Source organism: Gracilinanus agilis, chromosome 3 (assembly GCF_016433145.1).
Source record: "Gracilinanus agilis isolate LMUSP501 chromosome 3, AgileGrace, whole genome shotgun sequence".
NCBI classification, from domain to species: domain Eukaryota; kingdom Metazoa; phylum Chordata; class Mammalia; order Didelphimorphia; family Didelphidae; genus Gracilinanus; species Gracilinanus agilis.
Window position 1 is genome coordinate 12,330,349 of NC_058132.1, and position 21,654 is coordinate 12,352,002.

The following is a 21,654-nucleotide window of genomic DNA, read 5'->3' on the forward strand; positions in this document are numbered from 1 at the left end:
CGGGAATGGCCCCGATGGCGAGGAAATACAGACCTAGCCGACGGCGACCCCCAAGCAGGGCCGCCCTCCCCACCCCCCGCGGATCGCGTTGCCTTCCCCCCCTCCGGGGACTCACCGAGCTCTCCTCCAGCCGCAGGTCCAGCTACTCCACAGCCCCGCGCACGCCTCGGCAGGGTGGCTACTCCTACTCCGGCACCCGCCCCCGGCCCAGTCCTGAGCCCCGCGGGACCACAGCCTCCGGACCCGCCCGACTCCGGAGAGTGCGCCGCCCGGCCGCGCGCGCACGCACGCTCTCACGCACAACAAACGTGCACGCGCGGAAAGCCACGCACACCTACGCGCTGGAGCTGAGCCCAAGATGCAGCTGGAACGCTGCCCGCCCTCCCTTTCCCCTCCGCTCCACTGCACCCACTCATGCACTCCGCCTGCACGAAAGACTATTCCTCCTCTGGGGCGGCTCTTCGCTCCCTGCTGCGCTGTGTGGGAGGGGGGACAGGATCCGGCCGCCTTAGGAAGATCGGCGCCACCGAAGACTCAAGAGAACGGAGGGTCGTGACCTCAGCGTGTCTTCACAGAGGCATCCTGGGAAATGAAGTCTGAGTCCTTGAAAAGAAGGAAGGAACTGGCGAGGGGCGGGAGGAGGTCTAAGAGGAGTTTGGGAGATGTAGGCTCGAGGCGCCTTCCGCGCAGGCGCACTGTAGTCTGCCACGTGGCGGCTTCACGAATTCCTCTGGTCCCTCCTCCCTTAGCCCCGCCTCCGGTCTGCTCATCTGCCGGCTGAGGGTCCTGGCAAGCCTTCGAGTTTAGGTTGAGAGCCAGACGTCACCAGGCGCGTCTAACTCGGACCCCTCCTACTCCTGAAGCTCCCCAGTCCCGCCTTAGTCACTTGGGTGCCCCCTTCTTCTGAGGTTGGTGGCCGGTGGCCGGCGGGAGGAGGCGGGGCAAGCCTCCATCTGCTGTCCATAAGCCAGATCTATTACTGAACCCCCCCCTCCCCAATCCGAGGGTACCGGCTCCTCCCTTGGGGTCTATGGGGGACCTAATAAGGGCCTTCTTTCTTGAGACACCATTTGGGGTGTTCTTGGCACGAATAACTGGGCACCTAAGTGCCACCGCGCCATAGGCTAGAATCAGGAAGGCTCATTTTCTGAGGACAGATCCAGCCCAGGGGGTTGGTGACCAGAACCCCAAACTCTTCTGCCTTAGAACCAATATATAGTATTGACTTTTAAATTTTTTTAAAAAGTAGTTAGAAAGAACCAGGCTTTAATCAGGACAAGGAAGACAATGCTATGATCGGCCACTACCCAGAGTCAAGTGCTGGATACCCCACAGAGACAAAGCTCTGGCACTCTGGAAACAATGTCTCTGGGGAAATGCAGCTTAAAGGAGATTTTCCAAGGAGCTGAAGACCTTGAGGGGCTACTTACCTTTTAGGGAATATAGAACTGGAAGGTTCAACTGATTGGCTTTACAATGGACAAAAGGAAAAAAGGAGTCTGGACTCCCTGGGAGAGACCTCTGACACTGTGGGAGAAACTTCTATCTAAGTGGAGCCCACTGTGTACTTCAATGCTTATTTTTCAGTCAAAGAAAAGGTCAGTCAGGGACTTCCCTTAAGGCAAGTTCCCAAGGGATGGGGGCAAACTTGGGGGTTCCATAAAACTAAGCTGACAAATAAGGGATGATTCAATCAGCCCTTAGTAAAAATTATATGTAATGTGGGAATATGTTATTCAGTCGCTTCTGTGGTGTTCAACAATTCATGACCCCTTTTGCGGGTTTTCTTGGCAGAGCTACTAGAGTGGTTTGCAATTTCCTGTTCCTGCTCATTTTACAAATGAGGACACTGAGGCAAAATGGTACAGTGCCTTGGTCAGGGTCACACAGCTGGTAAGTATCTGAGGCAGAATTTAAACCTCAGGAGGATGAGTCTTCCTGACTCCAGGCCTGCCACTATCCTCTGCAGCCACTTAGTTACCATATGTTAATGTATGTATGTATGTATATATATATAAATACCTGTCTATGGGAATCCTATTGACAGCTCCTCTTCAGAAACCCTGGATTGATCCTTATCCCAGATTGAACAATAAACCCTCAAGTATCTTTCAGTCACCCAAGCCAGAACTTGGCTAAAGGCAATTAAAATCTCTGTTATTTGTCTAGATCACCCTCGCCTCTGGCTAGTGCATTTGGACTCTCCCAGCCACTTTAGATGGACGCAGAGGCTAGGCCCAAGGTTGTGTCCTGCCCACTTTCCAAAACTCAATAAAAGCACCTTGCCTTCTGTTCAGCATAAATTACCAGGCATGGAGTTTTTCCTGAGACTGTGGTCATCCCAGAGAAGGTGGCTTAAAGTGGTGTCTGTGGGCAGTCTCCCTTGTTCTAATGTAACAACTCTGGTAGTTAGGAAGGACTTATTTTTCAGGTTTACACTGTTATGCTGGCTTATTCTTTTTTTAAAAAAAAAGATTTAAAGATTTTATTTTTTTGGAAAACTTTTCCATGGTTACATGATTCCTGTTTTTACTTTTCCCTTCACCCCCCCCCCCAAAACCTCCCCATATCCAACGCACATTTCCACTGGTTTTGACATGTTTGATCAGTCAAGACTTATTTACATATTATTGATAGTTGCATTGGTGTGGCCATTTCGAGTCTACATCCCCAATCATGTCTTCATCAACCCATGTGTTCAAGCGGCTGTTTTTCTTCTATGTTTCCTCTCCTGCAGTTCTTCCTCTGAATGTGAATAGTGTTCCTTTCCATAAATCCCTCAGAATTGTCCTGGATCATTGCATTGCTGCCTATGCTGGCTTATTCTTGCAAGGGCTAAAAGAACCCTGATGATTCTTGCAATACATTCCATACCCCCTCTCTTGCTACTCTCCCTTTGTCCCCATCTAAGTTTACATAGGTTTTAATTATCATCTCTAGATTGACAACTCTCAGATCATTATATTCACCCCTAGTCTCTCTTCTGAGCTTCAGGCCCATATTACCAACTGCCTGGAGGACATAGTACATGTTTTCAGTCAGTCAGTCAAAAGACATCTAGTAAGGGCCTACTATGGGCCAAGGACTGTACTAAATAAATACAACTACAAAGAATGGCAAAAGCCTGGTCCCTGCCCACTGAGAGCTCCCATTCCAATAGGGGAGACAACATGGAAACAACTTTGTCTAAACTAGATCTCAACAGGGGGCAACTGGGTAGCTCAGTAGATTGAGAGTCAGGCCTAGAGACTGGAGGTCCTGGGTTCAAAGCTGGCCTCAGACACTTCCCAGCTGTGTGACCCTAGGCAAGTCACTTGACCCCCATTGCCCACCCTTACCACTCTTCCACCTAGGAGCCAATGCACAGAAGTTAATGGTTTAAAAATAAATAAATAAACTAGATCTCAACAAAGGGTAGAAGGCAGGTAAACCAAATGTAAGAAAGAATCTGATCACAAGGGCAGAGTCAAGGTGGCAGTTTAGTCGCAGCAAAAAGCTAAAACCACTTTGAGAATCCTTCCAAAGAAGTTGACTGCAGGACTTTAGATTCAGCCAAATGAGTTTTCCACTAAATCTGTTTTATTTCTTAGACATTATGATTTTTAAGTTTTTGATACTTTAGCTAAACTCAGGTCACTGCTACATAATATGCACCAAACCCTTTCACACCAAGCTAGGTCTGTCTTCATGGAAACAGAACTGACCACTGGGACTGTTAAAGGCCCAAAGGATCAAGCCAGATAAGAAGAGGTTCAGGTTTCCCAAACTAAATTATAAGTTTTAAGTTCAATGTACTCTGTTCTTAAATGACCAAAAAATATCTTGTAAAAGCTGTTTTTCCCAAAATAAACAACAAAAATACACCTAAAGGCAATGTTCCATGATTTGTTCTGAACCTGACACAAGTAAGGCTTCAAAATCCTAAGAGCTGGACCTAATTTTCTTTTAAGAAATTATTCTCCATGGGGAACACATGCATCATAAAGGTTTATTTTGTATCATAGCAAATGGGAGGACTGGGGCATGAGTAGGAAAAAGGAAAATGACAAGGAGCATTTGAGAAGCAAATGAAATCAAAACAAAGTAGTCAATATTAAAAGTTTTTAAAAGTTTAATGGAGCCCATCAAGTTTATAAATTGTGTTCTGGCAGACATTTAAGACCTGCATTCTCTTATCTTACCAAAGAAAATGACACAACTAAAAATATTGACAATTTAGTATAAAGGGTACTAGGTCTAAGGTTCAGAGCAACAATTAAACAAACAAAAATTTGGTATCTAGATCTAAAAATGGGAGCTGGAACAGAATGTTATAAGAGATGGATTAAAGCAATGTGTTCCCAATGTCTTTGGGCTTATCAAAAACATCATGCTCCTATGTTTGTTTGCTTGTGCATGGTAATTACCTAATCTGTTCCACTGGTTGACCCATTTCTTAAGCAGTATCAAATCTTAATGATTATTGCTTTGTTGCATAGTTTGTGATATAGTACTGAAAAGTCCTCTTTTCCCCATTTTAATAGCTTTCAGATTCTTGACCTTTGTTCCTCCGTATGAATTTGAATAATTTTTTCCAGCTCTATAAAATGATCCTTTGATTGGCAATGCACTGAATGAGCAAATTAAGTTAGGTAACATTGTTTTTATTATACTGACTCAGCCTATCCATGAGCAATTGTATGGAGTTGAGATTGAGAGAGAGAGAGAGAGAGAGAGAGAGAGAGAGAGAGAGAATATAATATTTTTACAACATTTTTACAATAGTTGAACACTACTGAGAAGATCAGTCAAGCCATTGAGCTTGACCTCCCAGAAGAAGCTTTAATAATCCAAAGAAACAGATCTAAAATCATCAGCCTGGGACCCCTGTCTAGAGCAATTCCCAGACAAACTCACTTAAAGCTGTAAAGCCCTTGTAAGAATATGGGGAGGGGGGCAATACCAGCTTTTAAATATTAATAACAAAAATTATACAGATTTCTCACTCCACACACAATATTTGTCTAATTATTTAGTGTCTATTTCGACAGAGTGTATAACTATCATTTCTAGTTTTCTGTTGAATAATAATTGTTAGAGTTGTCAGCTTTGTTTATGAAACCTCCAAGTTTGCCCCTCTCCCTTGGGAATTTACCTTAAGGGAAGTCCCAGTCTGCCCTTGCCTTAGACTGAACAATAAACCTTTTAGTACCCAATGGTGTTTGACTCTATGTAGTGGTTGATCAGAGCATTGTCTTCCTTGTCCTAATTAAAGACTTGTTCTTTCTAACTATTTTAGTGGTTCTGTGTTTTTCAAGATTGACAAAGTAGACAGAGATGTTTAACCCATTCTAAGATGAAAAGGTTCTAAGGTCTTGTTTTATATACAATGCTGGGTTTTAGGGTCATTGATCAGGAGCTAGATCATCTCACCCAACTCCTTCTTTTTTTACCAGTGAGGAAATGGAGGCCCACAGAGATTGTTACTTGCCCAAAGCACATAGCTAGTAAAGAGAGCTAAGCTAGCATTTGAATCTCCAAATACAGTTTCTTCCACTGTATCCCCATAAATGAATTTTCTGTTACTGAGACTTGAAAAGAATTTAACTGAAGAATTAGATGAGTCAGTCAATGCTGAAAACAATAGGTCTTTTTATTTAGAGAAGAAAACCAGCATTTATTAAGTGCCTCTTATTGCCAGACATTGCAAAGACAACTTATTAGAGAAAGATTGGTCCTGAAAAGTCACAGGTTTCTTCAGACTACAATTATCACCATTGTATTTTTTTTTAACATAAGCAAATGTGTTACTTTATCAAAGGCATTGATTGAGGGAATATGGTTAGTATAAGAATGAAGAAGATTCAAGAATAAGAATATGACAAGTGGAAGGACAGAAGATCATATTCAGAGGAAAGTCATAGGCAGACATATTTCAAGTGATAGGAAGGTCTATTTGACCATCCCTATGAATTGTTGAGGAAAAATAAGGATTGAAGTCATTGGATTTGAGGTTGCTGCACTGAAAAGTCAAGAGTTGGGACAAAGAGAAACACTGTGAGACAGATGCTGAAATCTTTGACAAAGTAGAAGAATGTGGGGGTTTGGGGGTGGAGCTCAGTAGATGACATTGGTAATGACTTTGGACAAAGTGTAAGCATATAGTATATTAATGAAAGAAGTTATGGAGTGATTTTGGCAAGACAAGGTCTAGAAATGAAAGTGGGAAGCAAGGAATATGCCATCTTCTACAGGGTTGTGAACTGAGACAGGGAGCTTGTGATAAAAGAAGTAGAAGCATTAGAAAGGATACTGAGAAATAACTTTCAGGAGAGTAAGGTTTTAGTTACTGCCCACAATGGGAATTTAAGAGAGAATGAGAGAGGTAGGTAAATGGCTTAGAGGATTGAGAGCCAGGCCCAAAGATGAGAGGTCCTGGGTTCATATCTGGCCTCAGACACTTCCTAGCAGTGTGACTCTGGGTAAATCACTTAACCCTTACCACTCTTCTGCCTTGAAACCAATAATTAGTATTGATTCTAAGATGGAAGGTAAGGGTTTAAAAAAGAGAGAGAGAGAATGAAGTAAGACAAAGGGGAGTTTGTCAACAATAGGACAGGAATTCCAAAAGATACAGGGGATGGATTAAGTATCTTGCCAGTGAGGAACTGGCAAGAGATGGTACTAAGGATTCAGGGGACAAGTTTCAGAGGATTTTTGTTTAGAAGGTGGTGGTTCTAGCTTATTGATTAAGAGAATGGAACTTGATAGAGTTAGGGAAGAAGGAAGCAAAACTCATAGGCAAAACTTGTTGATAAAACAGTACTAAGATTCTAAGCCAAAGGTTCTTAACTTAGAGTCCACCAACTAAGAGTAGATTTTAGGGGGTCCATTAACTTGTTTGGGGATAGGGAAGAGAATTTTATCTTTATTTTTACTAAACTCTTGGGGAAATTTAATATTCCTTCAGTTATTTAAAAACATCTTGAGAAGGGATAGAGGACACACAAAAAGTTAAGAACTATTTTAAATAGAAAGTTGATGTGATGAAAAAGATAGAAGAAGACTCCTCTCTAGCCCACCTCTTTGCATAGGTAGGAGGTCCAACGTCCAAGTATATACATTGCTCATATTAATTTTTTTGTTTTATGAACATTTAGGCTGTCCCCCCTTTTTGTTTTTTAAAAACTATATTATACAGGATAACTCTGAGAAGGACAAGAGGAGGGATAAGAGAAACTGGTGATATAAAAAAACAAAATACATGAACAAAACCTCATTTTGAGAAATGAAAACATAAGTTTAAAAAATTTACAAACTACTCTATTCTCACCAAATCTGTAAAGTAAGTGATGCAAGAATGATTCTTCCCTTTCTATGTATGATGAAAAAGAGATGTAAGGAGGTTAAGTGTGTCTAGGATCGCATAGCTAGTGTTGAGAACCTGGTTAGCTTGAAGAATCTAGTGAACTGACAAAAAACTAGAGCAGCTAAGTGGTAAGACTGGAGACTCCAAACACATCATAAAAAATGAAGTCTGGAACAGTGCTACAAGATCATTATACTTTATTGGAAAGCTGATGCCCAGATCCATGTGTCTGGGAATAAGCATGACCATAGGCTCCCAGATATTGGGGAGGAAGGGAAGTCTGGATACATGCAACACACTTCCCTGCTGCCTCCTGCCCAGTCACATACCAGGAGGAAGAAACAGACACACCAAGACAGTGCTAAGAAAGCTGCATCCCAGGTGACAAAACCAATGCCCTTGCACCTGTACCAAGATCCAGAAGTTTCTTGTTCATAGTTTCCCCACAATCCAAAACACCAAAAAGCATTGTAATTACTTTGCTGGCAACTGGGAGCTGCCTTTCCTCTTCATATATTCAAGCTAATTACACTGAAATATATTCTCCAACCTGGCTAAAGCACTCTATCCTAGTGATCCACCACCCACTATGGCCCCCCACTCTGTGATCTGCTGCTGCTGGCCATGGTGCTGACCACTTCCCTAATAACAGTGTTGAATATTGCTCCTTTCTGTCCCTTTGCTTCCTGTGATGAGACAGAAGTTTGGATTTTAAATTCCTATCAGTCAGGGAGCAGCTGGGTAGCTCAGTGGATTGAGAGCCAGGCCTAGAGACGGGAGGTCCTAGGTTCAAATCTGGCCTCTGACACTTCCCAGCTGTGTGACTGTGGGCAAGTCACTTGACCCCCATTGCCTACCCTTACCACTCTTCTGCCTTGGAGCCAACACACAGTATTGACTCTAAGACAGAAGGTAAGGGTTTAAAAAAAAAATTCCTATCAGTTAACAGAAAACGTCTCATGCTTGGAAACAAGGTTCCTGTGACTGTTGAACTCACAGTAAGTTGTTGGTTGGCTTACTCTGCATGTTAAGGTCATAGTTTATCTCAAACTCAGGTCAAATTCTACTCAGTCCCTATGGACCAAGTTTAGTTAATGCTCATCTAAGCTCAAATCATGGTAGAGAGTAAGCTTCCTGAGCCCGCATAATCTAAACACAGAAGCCGTGTTAGCCAGTGGAAAAACTAAACAACCAGAAAGGAAGTCCTTCCCTACCAGGACAGTAGAATTGTTTCCTATAACATCCACCCATCTTCCTCCCTAATTGTCACTACATGCAGTTGTGGGGCTACTTTTTCTAGAAATCTTCTTCCATAATAGCGTCATAACTGTATTTCATCACCAAGTTGTCAGTGATACCATTTTCTAAGTCTCTATGTTATTAGGACTTTTATCATTTAGTTTGTCTCATCCAACCACACACACTGCCACAATGGAACAAGATAAAACAACATGTATCTCCCTCATTAGAATATGAATTTTTTTGAGGGCAGGGAACCATCTTAGTTTCTATTTGTATCCTCAGTACTTAGCATGGTGTTTTGCCCATAGTAAGTGCCTAATAAATGCTTCATTCATTCATTCATTCATTCATTCATTCATTCATTCATTCATTCATATGTATGCCATTCTACTGCTTTGCTCAGCCTTAGTGCTGACTAAGCAAGCTATTACCACTGAGCCAAGGGGCTTTGAAAAACTTAATGAATGTGTGTCAGTGATCATCATTGTTATTTCATTCTTTTTATTTTTGTTGATGGGATTTAGATGGAAACAACCTGAGGGCATCACTATCCTGATACTATTCTCCATATTTAGTGTTCTGCAGAACTACTGTCTAGGTCAGTGATGGTGAACCTATGGCACAGATGCCAAAGTGCTCTCTGTGGGCATGTGACCAACCCCCACAAAGGTTGTTACTAGAAAGCCAGAGGGACTCAGGTAGAACTGCTCCCCTCCCCCTCTTTCCCACCCCTCTGTCCAGCAGCCCAATGGGAGCACACAGGGGTTAGATGGGCAACTCACAGGCAGCAGAGCTGGAGGAGAGCAGAGTGCTCAGGCCACTCCCCATCCCCTCCCTACACTCACTGAGGACATTCCTCTTCATCCACCCCTCTGCCCAGCAGCCCAATGGGAGCACTTCCTCCCTCCCATATGGGGTAAAGGGGGGCAGAGGCACCTAGCACTCAGTGAGGAGGACCATGGCATGTGCTCTGGGGGGGCAGGCACAGCACTTGGTCTGGGGAGTGAGGTTGGGGCAGGGCCCAGACCTCTGTCTCTAAAAGACTCACCATCGCTAGTCTAAGTGGATGAAATGGCTTTCTGTGATTGAATAAGCTGCTTTGTCCAGCCTTAGTGAAAACTGAGCAAGCTGTTCCCACCAGCCAGGTGCTTTGCCAACTTTAAAGCATCATATGGATGCCAGTTATTATTGACATCATATAATTGTGCTAAAATGGGAGCCATCAATTTACTCAAATCATGTCTAAGGGAAAAGTAGTTACCAAAGAATGAAAGCAAGAAGGTGGTGGTGGTTTGGAAATGAGGGGTAATAAGAAGACCATGAGAAACAAAGACTGGTGATCTTAAATTGTCAGACAGGGATACAAGGGTGAGAAAGAAAAATAGAGAAGAGTTTAGAAGCAAAGAGAAGGTGGCAAGGAAAAGGTTGGATAGTTAGAAGGGTAGAGCTATTCATTTACAGGCAGAGAGGTGCAGTTAGCCAGAATTGGTGAGATCCAAGATAAGGAGAATCTAATACATGCATGGCTGAGTGTCTACATAAAGAATAATATTGTAAGAAAGACGGTTGCAAGAATGACTCTGAAGGAGCTATGGACTGTCTCAAGTTGATTAGGACATGTCAAGTAGAGCCAGCTCATGTATGTCATAAAGAAATAAGATTACATGTTAACATCACATTTGGTTTCTCAGGCCTGCAGTTAAGTCATGAAACCTGCTAAAGGACAGATATAATAAACAATAAAAAGAGCAATTTTAACTTTGAAAGATCTGCATTCTCCACTAATTTGGAAAAATCAACTAGTCACAAGGGATAATTACCTCATAGCTTAATAATGATATGTACATCAGTAGAGTAAATCCACTGGCACAGCGTGTGTATATACCAGATGTTGTGAGATTTTATCTGATAAATGTGATCAAATTAAAAAAAAAACTCCTGACAGAAACTGTAAGGAAACCAGCTGAATGTTTGACCTGATGACTGATGTTGTGTGGTTTATGTTAAATGTATATTCTTTTAATTAATGAATAAAGCATTAAAAAATTTTAAATGAGGAATGAATGAATAGTCACTTCTCTTCCTATCAGCCTCATGTTAATTAATTAATCAAGACACATTTATTTAGCAACTACCCTATGTCAGCATTGTGTTGAATTCCTAGGATACTGTAGGAATAGGGTTATAGGGGATAAGAGTAAGTGCAAGGGAAGTGGAAATTATCTCCAATTTCTGCCTGAGGCAAATTTAGACACAGACCCTGGAAAAGATTCTGGAATGCAGGGGGCTAGAGAGGAAGGGGCTTGAGTGAGAAAAAACTGTCACTTCCTGCTCCTAAGTTGGAAGAGAAGCAGCAGCTCTTGTTTGCTAGCTGGACCTAACCAGTTTTAGGAGAAGTTTGGAGATTCCTGTGCACTGGAGAACATCTTGGAGGTGATCTGGCTTTCCCTGCTATGTTCTAAGAACTTGGCTAAGGTACTCTAAAGATTCAATCATTTGGGACTTTTAGGTTTTTACCTCAAGAGCCAACCCCCAGCCTTGAGGGGAAGGGGGACTTAGCTCATTTTGAGTCCCTTCTCAATAGCTTTTTGGAGACAATTTTGAGAGTAACTGAACAACAGTCAGCATAACAGCTAGGTAGCTAGTTAGCTTTTGGGGTACTTAGCCAGAAAGTAGGAAGCTGGTAGGCAGCTGGGAGGCCAGAAGAATTTCTCACGAAAGAAAGGTAGATTTGGTGGGTTTGAGAATTAGTTCCTTTAGTATTGGGGTCACCTTGTCTTGAATGACAGTGTTCTATCCTCAATCCACCAATAAACATAAATATTGTATTTTCTAAAGATAGTCTCCAGGAGTCTGCACTTACTGGCCCAGAGAAGTTACCTAGGTGGACATAACCATCAATCTACCTTGGATTTCATCTTACCAGTATTCTTTTTGTTTGTTTGTTTCAATACAAAGAGGCAAAAGACAATCCCTGGCCTCAAGAGACTTACAAGCTAAAGGGGAAAAAGAACAAATATGCACAAAACTAACTGTATATAGGACAGATAGGAAGTAAATAACAAAAGGAAGGCACCAGAGTTAAGAGGGGTTGGGAAAGGCTTCCAGTAAAAGATGAGATTTTAGTTGAGGCTTAAAGGAAGCCACAGAGGTCAGTAGATGGATTTGAGGAGGGAGAGTACTCTAGGCAAGGGGGGCAGCCAGAGAGAATGCCCAGAGTCAAGTGGAGTCAAGAAAGAAGTAACTTGTTTGTGGAACAGCTAGGAGGCCAGTGTTATTAGATCGAAGAGTACATTTTGGGGAGAAAGGTTTTAGAAAACTGGAAAGGTGGGAGGGAGCAGGTTACAGAGGGCTTTGAATGCCAAACAAAGCATTTTATGTTTGATCTTGGAGGTGACAGGGAACCACTGGAATTTGAGTAGTGGGGTGACATGATCAGACCTGCGATTTAGGAAAATCACTTCAGTGGATGAATGAATAGACTGAAGAGAGGAAGAGTCTTGGGGATGGCAGACCTACTGGCAAGCTATTGCAGGAATCAAAGCATGAGGTGATGGGGACCTGCACTAGGCTGGGGACCATTCTAGAGAGAAGGGGGCATATTCGAGATATGTTGCAGAGGTGAAAATAATAGACCTTGACAACAGATTGGATATGGGGGTGCAGTTTGGCAAGAGAAGAGGAATCCAGGAAGACTCCTAGGTTGTGAGCCTGAGGACCTGGAAGAATGGTGCCACTTTCTACAGTAATAAGGGAAGGTTATATAGGAGAACATAATACTGGAAGGATCCCTTGGGATTGCTGGTGATGAAACAATCTGAAAATAATGTTGAAATTCAACTTGATCCTAAGGATTCTTATAGAACCTTAGGGCATGAGGGGTTCTCAGAGGCTATTTAGAGTAACCCATGCCTGAACAAGAATATCTTCTACAACCTGCCAAGTGGTCACCCAACTTTCTCTTATCACAGGCATCTGACTTGCTGAGACATGGGTTGTTTATTCAGTGGGAAGAATATTATAGCCAGCTGGACCAATCATAGTTTGATTTATGCTTTATGGGGGATATTGTGTTGTTTAACATGTCCAACTCTTGGTTATGCCATGTGGTGTTTTCTTGGCAAAGATACTGGACTCCTTTGCCATTTCCTTCTCTAGCTCATTTTACAGATGAGGAAACTGAAGCAAAAAGGATTAAACACAACTTGTACAAGGTCATACAACTAGTGTCTGAGATCAGATTTGAACTTAGGTGTTCTTGACTCCAGGCCTGATGCTCTATCTGTAGCACCACCTAGTTGCCCATAAAGGGGATACCTAGTGCCAATTCTTGGGGTGGGTAATAATAAGAAAACAGGGAAAATTAGATCAAAAGGTTCGTTTGGGCATGAGTATTAAATAAGAGAAGTCATTTTGTTTTTTTACAGGATAGAACAAAACATATAGGTGTATAATAGGGGTACAGCTAAGCCAGGACAAGTGGGTTACGTTAGGCTTGTCTCAAACTTTTTGTATGTGTTTCCACTGGAGACTTATAAGCTGAATAAGGCTGATTGCTGGGACAAAGAAAACCATGAGCCCAGTAAAAACTCTTTATGCTTCAATATAGTTAGGACATTCCCAATGATGTTGTTGATCAATGGCCATTTATCATCTTTTATTTCTTTCCTCAGCAGTTAAAATTTAACCATTATTTGGTAATAAATTAATTTTCTGGACTTCTTGTATAGGTGTTCTTAAGATCCTATATGTATGTAATTTTATTGCTCCTCAACAACAGTCAATGTGTGTTTCAGGGAAAGGGAATATCCAAGAGAATCTGGATAAGTTTCTCTCTCAAAGCACCAAATAATATAATAGATCATGAAACAAAAATCAGACATGGATTCAGTGTTTAACAAATGACGTTATACAAAGCTTTGATCACAGCAGTGCTTCCCCAAAGTTAATATTCTGTATAGTTTCTGAGGGATGAAATAGACACCCAATAGTTGTCTCATAGTAACTTCACAGAATTTTTCTTCAGTATGAATCTTTATACTCCTATACTCCTGTAAGCTGTTGCTTTCCTCTATTCATTGCACCTTTGGGGAGTTTAACTAGTATTAATTTTCTGATGTTTGTTCATAAGGTGCAACTTTCATTTGAAGCTTTCTCATATAATTTATATTTAAAGGGTTTCTCTCTGGTATGAATTTTCTTATGTGCATTATAAGTTTGCTTCTGTCTAAAGGCTCTTCCACATTCATTACATTTAAAGGGTTTTTCTCCTGTATGAATTCTTTCATGTTCAGTAAGGTAGTCCCTCTGAGTAAAAGCTTTTCCACATTCATTACATGCAAAGGGTTTCTCTCCAGTATGAGTTCTCAGATGTCTACTGTGGGATGTATTATAACTGAAAGCTTTCCCACAGATGTGACACTTATAGGGCTTCTCTCCAGTGTGAATTCTCTGGTGAATAATATAGGATGCCCGTAGGCTGAAGTCCTTCCCACATTCTTTGCATTTATAGCATTTCTCTTGAGTATGAGTTCTCTGATGGATACTAAAATATCCCTTGTATCTGAAGGTTTTCCCACATTCCTCACATTTATACAGCTTTTCTTCAGCATGCTTTTCTTGATGTGCACTAAGACTTCCCCTCTCTCGAAAGGCTTTTCCACATTCATTGCATTCAAAGGGTTTCTCTCCTGTATGAATTCTCTTATGTACACTAAGACTTCCCCTCTCTCGGAAAGCTTTCCCACATTCATTACATCCAAAGGGCTTCTCTCCAGTATGAATCATTTTGTGTTTTTTAAGGTTTGCTTTTTGGCTAAAAGTTTTCCCACATTCAATACATTCATAAAGTTTCTCTCCAGTATGAATTCTCTGATGATAAATAAAGGATGCTTTGTCAGTGAACTCTTTCCCACATTCATTACATTTATAGGGTATCTCTCCAGTATGGATTCTCTTATGTTTCTTAAGGTATGTCCCTCGACTGAAAGCTTTTCCACAATCATTACATACATATGGCTTCTCACCTGTATGAATTCTTTCATGTTGAATAAGGAGGTAATTGTTGTTAAAAGCTTTTCCACATTGGTTACATTTATATGGTTTTTCTCCAGTATGAACTCTCTGGTGTTGATTAAGGTTACCCAGTTGCCTAAAGACTTTCCCACATTCATTACATTCAAAGGGTTTTTCTTCAGTATGGGTTCTCTGATGTTGATTGAGGTGACCCCACTGACTAAAGGCTTTCCCACATTCATTACATTTATAAGGTTTTTCTCCAGTATGAATCCTCTGATGTTGATTAAGGTTTCCTAACTGTCTGAAAGCTTTCCCACAATCATTACATTTATAGGGTTTTTCTCCAGTATGAATTCTCTGATGCTTGATAAGGTAGGAGTCAACACTGAATGCTTTTCCACATTCATAACATTTATAAGGTTTCTCTCCAGTATGAATTCTCTGATGTTGAATAAGATGTGCTCTACGCCTGAAGGCTCTTCCACATTCAGTACAATCAAAGGGTTTCTCTCCAGTATGAATTTTTAGATGCACAGTAAGGCATGAGTTGTTGCTGAAGGTCTTCCCACATTCATCACATTTATGAATTTTCTCTCCACTATGTATCTTATGGTACTGAAAAAGGTCTGAGTGGTAACTGAAGGGCTTCCTACATTTGTTATTCTTGTAATGTTTCTTCCCTGAGGTGGTCCTATTATATTTAAATCTATCTGGCAAATATTTAAAGCTCTTTCCAAGAGAATTATATTTATGGAGACATTTTCCTCTGGTAGTTTTTTGTTTGGGAATAAGAACTGATCCCAACTTAAACTTTCTTCCAAAAGTAACACATTCACGAAGACTCAATTCATTCAAAGTTGTCCTCTGACTGATTATAACTTGCCTGGCCCATCTCTTTTGACTGCCTTTCTGCCTCTTCAACCTTGTATCAAAATTCCAGGATTCTTTTAACTCAGAATTCCAGAAGCTATTCCTTGAGAATTTCTTCTTGGATAAATTTCCCACAGAAATACTCTTATTTGCAGCTAACTCCTTGGTTTTAAAACTTGTCTTCAGAATGAAAAAATCTGAAATAAAAAATAAAAATTTTCATTTTTCTCAGGATGGGGAGAAAGGAAATTGCTTTTGATTCTGTTTCCATCAAGAAACATAATGATTGATCAGGAAAAGGTAGAATAGTTATTTCTCTTTATTTCTTTTAAAATCTTGGTATAAATGGAAATTTTGTTATCTTTTGAACTACATTCCCCAGAATTCCTTTTAATCTCTCCACCATGTTGCATGGTCATATTTTGTATATAATTGTGGGGAACTCTGCCTCTGTCTCTCTCTCTCTCTCTCTCTCTCTCTCTCTCTCTCAAACAGGGCTGGGTTAGCTAGCTCTTTACTTTAGTCATGTAACATGAATGATCTTAAGTAATATAATACTTAGTTATTGTATATTACTTTTTTAAAAACCCTTAACTTCTGTGTATTGGCTCCTAGGTGGAAGAGTGGTAAGGGTGGGCAATGGGGGTCAAGTGACTTGCCCAGGGTCACACAGCTGGGAAGTGTCTGAGGCCAGATTTGAACCTAGGACGTCCCGACTCTAGGCCTGACTCTCAATCCACTAAGCTACCCAGCTGCCCCCTGTATATTACTTTTAATCTTAACATCTTATATTACTACTCCTTTCTTTTTTTTAATATCACTAACTCCCACATGCCCTTCTGTCCCAAATATAACACTCCTTTGTAAGAACTATAGTCAAGCAAAGCAAATCAACTCATATCCTACATACTGCAAGAAGCCTTTCTCAGTTCCCCTTAATCTTGGTGTTTTCCCTTTGAGACCATCCCCAATTTATCCTGTATATAGTTTGTCCACAAGTGTTTGCATGCTATCTCCTCATTAGACTGTGAGCTCCTTGAGAGCAATGATTATCTTTTGTCTTTCTTTGTATGGCTAAGTTTTGACACACTACTTGCCACTTGGCAAGCACTGCCTATATTTTATCTAGTAATAGGTTTGATAATTATTGTTTTAAATATAATTCAACATTTACTAATACCATTCTCCCTTCTTTCCTATTGTTTTCTGGTTTTGGTCTTTTTTTCCTCATTATGAAATCTTGTTATTACTGTCTAATTCTAGGAAGTATCTCTTTCATATATTTAAGGGTATAGCATGAAATCTGTAGACAGGAGCAAAAATTTCACCTTTGATATAATAATTATTCTCTTTTAGTTATAAACAGCAAACACCTCAAATTATTTAGGTCTTTTGTTATTTCTATAAAAATTATACTTCCTGTGACTAACTTAAATATGAAGAATTCTATGTAATGGATCAGCTGGTATGAAGTCATGTGAGTGAAGAAACTAGTTCAAAGAGGCCAATATGCATATGATCTTGCACTGAATATAGAGATGTTAAGTGAAGGCATCACAGGGCAATAAAACAGGTTAAATACAACAGGCAACATGATACTACCTTGCAAAGCGCGAGGCCTTTTTTTCTTTAAGGAATTAGTAAGTTAGGAAAGGGTACAATACAATTGAGACTTTTGCTGTTTTCATGAATTGTTTTTGGAGAATATACTGGTTTGTTTGTGTGCCTGTTTATATTCATCTCATGTGTTCAAGCTGCATTTCTAATGTTTAAAAATTTATAAGGAGGGCAGCTGGGTAGCTCAGTGGAGTGAGAGTCAGACCTAGAGACAGGAGGTCCTAGGTTCAAACCCGGCCTCAGCCACTTCCCAGCTGTGTGACCCTGGGCAAGTCACTTGACCCCCATTGCCCACCCTTACCACTCTTCCACCTATGAGACAATACACCGAAGTACAAGGGTTAAAAAAAAATTTTATAAGGAAAACAATGAAAGGAGGAGTGATGGGACAGTCAAGCATATTTATTGCCAGTTAAATAACATGGCCATGAATGCTCCTGAATAATGGATTATTATTCATCTGGAGCAAAGGTCTTAGTGTTTGGCCCTCATCAGTAAAAAATCTATATCAATGATGTTTATGAAAATGTAGAACTCTGCTAATCAATTTTATTTCAAGTTTTATGAATTTGTATTTCATTATATTTTTCAACATTAAATTTTACTTTGATATGTCATACACATGCCAATGGTACTCCCAACAATGTATAATTCCCCCAGACAGTTAAGTAAAACAACATAAAAGTGAGTGCAACTGATCATAGCTACAACCTTACACTTTAGCCATTTTCTCATTGTTAAAAGAAAGGCCTAAGTAGTACTACTGTTATTCAAGGGTCTTTATGTGAATTCTGCTGCCCTTTAAAGATGTCTTCACTTAATTTTTTTTGCCCACACCAATAAATTCATTGGTCTGTGAAGATAGGATTTACTCCCCATTTTTAGATTTAATCATCAGAAGTGTGTATATACCCAATTTATCCTTAAGTATGGGGAGGTCTGTGACCCACATGTGCTATAGTGGGTGACAAATCAGAATTGACTAACTGCCCCCCTAGGCAGTCCTAAGTAAAGCTATAGCTGCAGTTGGTCCATGTAAAGTGGAAGGAAGGCACAGGAAGTGATGAAAGGCATGGTCTTTAGAAGTGGCAAGAATTTCCTGTGAGGAATTGTCTCGCCTTCAAACTTGGCCCTGGAGGAGGTCCGGCTGGGGACCTTGGACTGCTCTTAGATCTTCCTTTAGGACTATCACGTGGGTGAGTAAAAAAGGTTGACTCCCTTTCTTGGCTTTTCTGGAGGTACTAGCATCTGGAGAGGCCCCTTGTCTTGGAGGAGGCCTCATGGCTGGAACCTTTGTCTAATTTACCAGGCCAGAGTAATTATCTACTCTCTCTCTCTGATTTTCCTTACTTTCACTTTCTCCTTTTATAAATAAACTACCATAAAAAGTCATTCTGACTTGAGTAATAATTTTGGCAACCACATTTTTACATATTTAGTCCAACCTTTCATTTTTAACCCTTACAGGTCTAAGGGAACACTCAGCAAGGAAATACCCTTTACCAAACAAAGCAGGTCAGCTTCTACTCTGCAAATGAGCATCTTACACAGTTGGAGGGATCACTGAGAGGTTTAACTGGACTTGTCCAGGGTCCCATTGCCACAATCAGAGAAGTGACTACAGTAATGGAGATAAAAAGACCAAGAAAGCAAAACTTCACCCTGCGTAATTGTAATGACCAACCTCTTTCCTGCAAGAGAGAGAAGGAAATGGCATGATCCTCCACCTTTACTGGAGGGAAGTGGAACTGTGAGTGTGAAACACCACATGGCTTGTCAGATGCAGTCGATGGGTGGATTAGCTTTGCTTAAATGATTCTTTCTGTCTTTTTCACAAAAGAAGGCTCTCTGGATAGGGCAAGAGAGGATGATATTCATAAATGACTCTAATGTGAAAACAAAAGACCTCAGTAAAACTAACATTAAAATAAAAAAGGTTCGAAAGAGCAGCTAAGGGAAATAAGATCAGTCATTAAGAGATTTCTGAGCAGTAATAAGGGCATGGCTAAGGAGAGCTGGCTCATAGAGAAAGCTGGGCCAGAAGTTGGGAAGATTCAAATCTGAATTCAAATCTGGCCCAGATACTTACTCGCTAGATAACTGTGGGCAAATCATTTAACCTCATTTGCCTCACTTTCCTCATATATAAAAATGAACTGAATGGCAAATCACGCCATTGTCTTTGCCAAGAAAACCACAAATGGCGTCATGAAGAGTCAGGCATGACTAAAATGAATGAACAACAAGGTTATGTACCACGAGTTTGTAGGGAGTGAAATTAGCTTGACTTTGTAACTTTTATCTCATAATGCTCAGAAGCTTTGAAGTCAGAGGAAAGCAGGGATGGAGATTTGGTGGTAGAGAGCAGTAGGAGGTCAGTGGGACTTTGGGTTCTACTGATCAAAAAGCATTTATTAAGGGCCTTCTATGAGCTGAGGGCTATGTGAGGTACCAGGGATACAAACTCTCAAGAATGAAACTCTTCCTATTCTCAAGGAGTTGACATTCTACTGGGGAGACAAAAGAGATGGCTGAAGCTGGCAAGATACTAAAATGGCAAACCATGGGGTTATCCTGACTAATTTTGGAGGTTGAGTGGGAGAGATGGTCTGGGACACTAAGGTTCACATCGAATCAGGTTAACAGACTGAAGATTATGAGAGCCAAGGGTAGGACTAGGGTAGGTGAGAGAGGAGAAGGAGTGGAATGTGCCACTGGGGGTGGAATTACCTTGAGGAGGAAGAAGGAATCAGAGTAAAATAGACAAGAGGGTTCCTCAATGTAGACATAGATCCCAAGGAAGATGCCAAAGTGGATGGAAAGACTGTGAATCACTACTAACTCCTCTTTACTAATCCTTAGGGAAAGTCTGTAGAATATCTACAGCTTGGTTAATGACAGCAACAAGGATGAGGAGAGAATAGTACAAACCAGAGTGAATGGACCTTACCAGAAAAAAAATGTCACTGTGAGGTAGTGATGGTGGAAGAGTCTGGATGAAGCAGGGATGAGCAAGAAGTGTTCTCTCCTCTCCTCCTGGCCCTATGAGTTCGGCAGTGTTGGAGAAGCAGTGGCCACTAGTGGAGTAGACTACAAAGGAGTTGGTGTCATCAGGGGAGAATTAAAGCAAAAGAGAGTAGGATGGAAGAAACTTTTGTAAAATCTGTGCATAATGGGGAGTTTCTGGTGAACAGGGTGAAGGATCCAAAATGCAAAGTGGTTGTTAAGTTTCACTGGACTAGAGCTGGGAAGGAGATAGATAAATAAAACATTTACTAAGCACTTAGTGCCAGGCACTATGCTAAAATCCAAGGAATACAAATAGAAGGGGAAAAGTACAATCCTTGCCCTTAAGGAGCCTTTGCAGGAGGGTATCCAGAGAAGGAGAACCAGTCTAGGAGGGTGAAGGGCCTGGTGATCAAGCCTCACATGGGGAAGTTGAAAAAACATGGCATGTTAAGGTTGGGAAAAAGAATATAGCTATGATACATGGCAGCTGTCTTCATGCTTTAAAAGGTCTGTCATTTAGGCCAAAGAATGCTCTCCACCTCCACAAAAAGAACTGTTGGAGTCAGAATGCAGATGAAAGCAGATGATTTTTCACTTGTTTATTTGGCTTTATGTTTTGGGGTTTGGGTTTTATAAGATTATTCACTTACAAAAATGAACAATATGGAAATACATTTTGTGCGATAATACATGTATAACCCAGATCCAATCACCTGCCAACCCCAGGAAGGGAAAAGGAAGGGGAAAAAGGAGACAATTTGGATCATATGACCTTGGAAAATTTATGAGGAAGTTTGTTATTACGTGTAGTTGGTAAATAAATTAAATAATTAAAAAAATTAAAAGGTCTATCCTGTAGAAGAAGGATTAGACATACTTGACTTGGCCCTAGAAGGAAGGCCTTAAGGCAATGGATAAAAGCAAAGACACAAATTTAGGTCTGATTTCAGGAAAGAAAACAACATTAGTACTTCCCAAAAGTGGAATGGGCTGCCTCATGGGTCCCTTTCACTGGTTGTCTCCAGCCAAAAGCTAGAGAGCCAATTATATGTCTTGGAGGAAATTCTTGTTAAGGTATGAACAGGACTAGGCAGCCTTGGAGGTCCCATCCAACCCTGGGTTTCAAGGAAAGAAAAAGAAGTGTAGAAATCTGAGAAGTAACAGGAGCAACCAGAGCACGAAGTAGTCAGGGTAGAAGGCACTTTCATGAAGGATTGTAGACACTGTCTGATGCTGGTTACAGAAGAAGTCCCTAAAGACTGGGATCTGAGAAAAGTTCCTTGGAATTAGGTAGAAGGAAGAGAGAGAGGATGATATGGAGGGGGCAGTGTTGGGCTTGGAGTTAGAAAATCTGGGTGTGAGACTGATGACATGACCATGAACAGGGGGACTGGACCGTCACTGAAGCCTGCTCTGATGCTGCATTCTAGCTCGGGGGAGTTTCCAAGGATAAGGATTATCTGCTAAGTGTAAGCTTTGGTTGATTCCTCCAAGCCAGAAGGGCTTCAAAAGTATGGGGAAACAAGCATTTATTAAGCACCCACTAAGAG

At 41.0% G+C, this 21,654-nt stretch overlaps 1 protein-coding gene across 1 annotated transcript in view; it reads right to left on the reverse strand.

Moving 5' to 3' along the window:
* Positions 1-558: 558 nt before the first annotated feature.
* Positions 559-21,654, reverse strand: part of LOC123240749 (zinc finger protein 721-like) — a 172,653-nt gene continuing 151,557 nt past the window's right edge. The window contains 3 exon segments of the mRNA XM_044668462.1: positions 559-777; positions 12,110-12,330; positions 13,969-15,086. Coding sequence (XP_044524397.1) covers positions 559-777; positions 12,110-12,330; positions 13,969-15,086 — 1,558 coding nt within the window.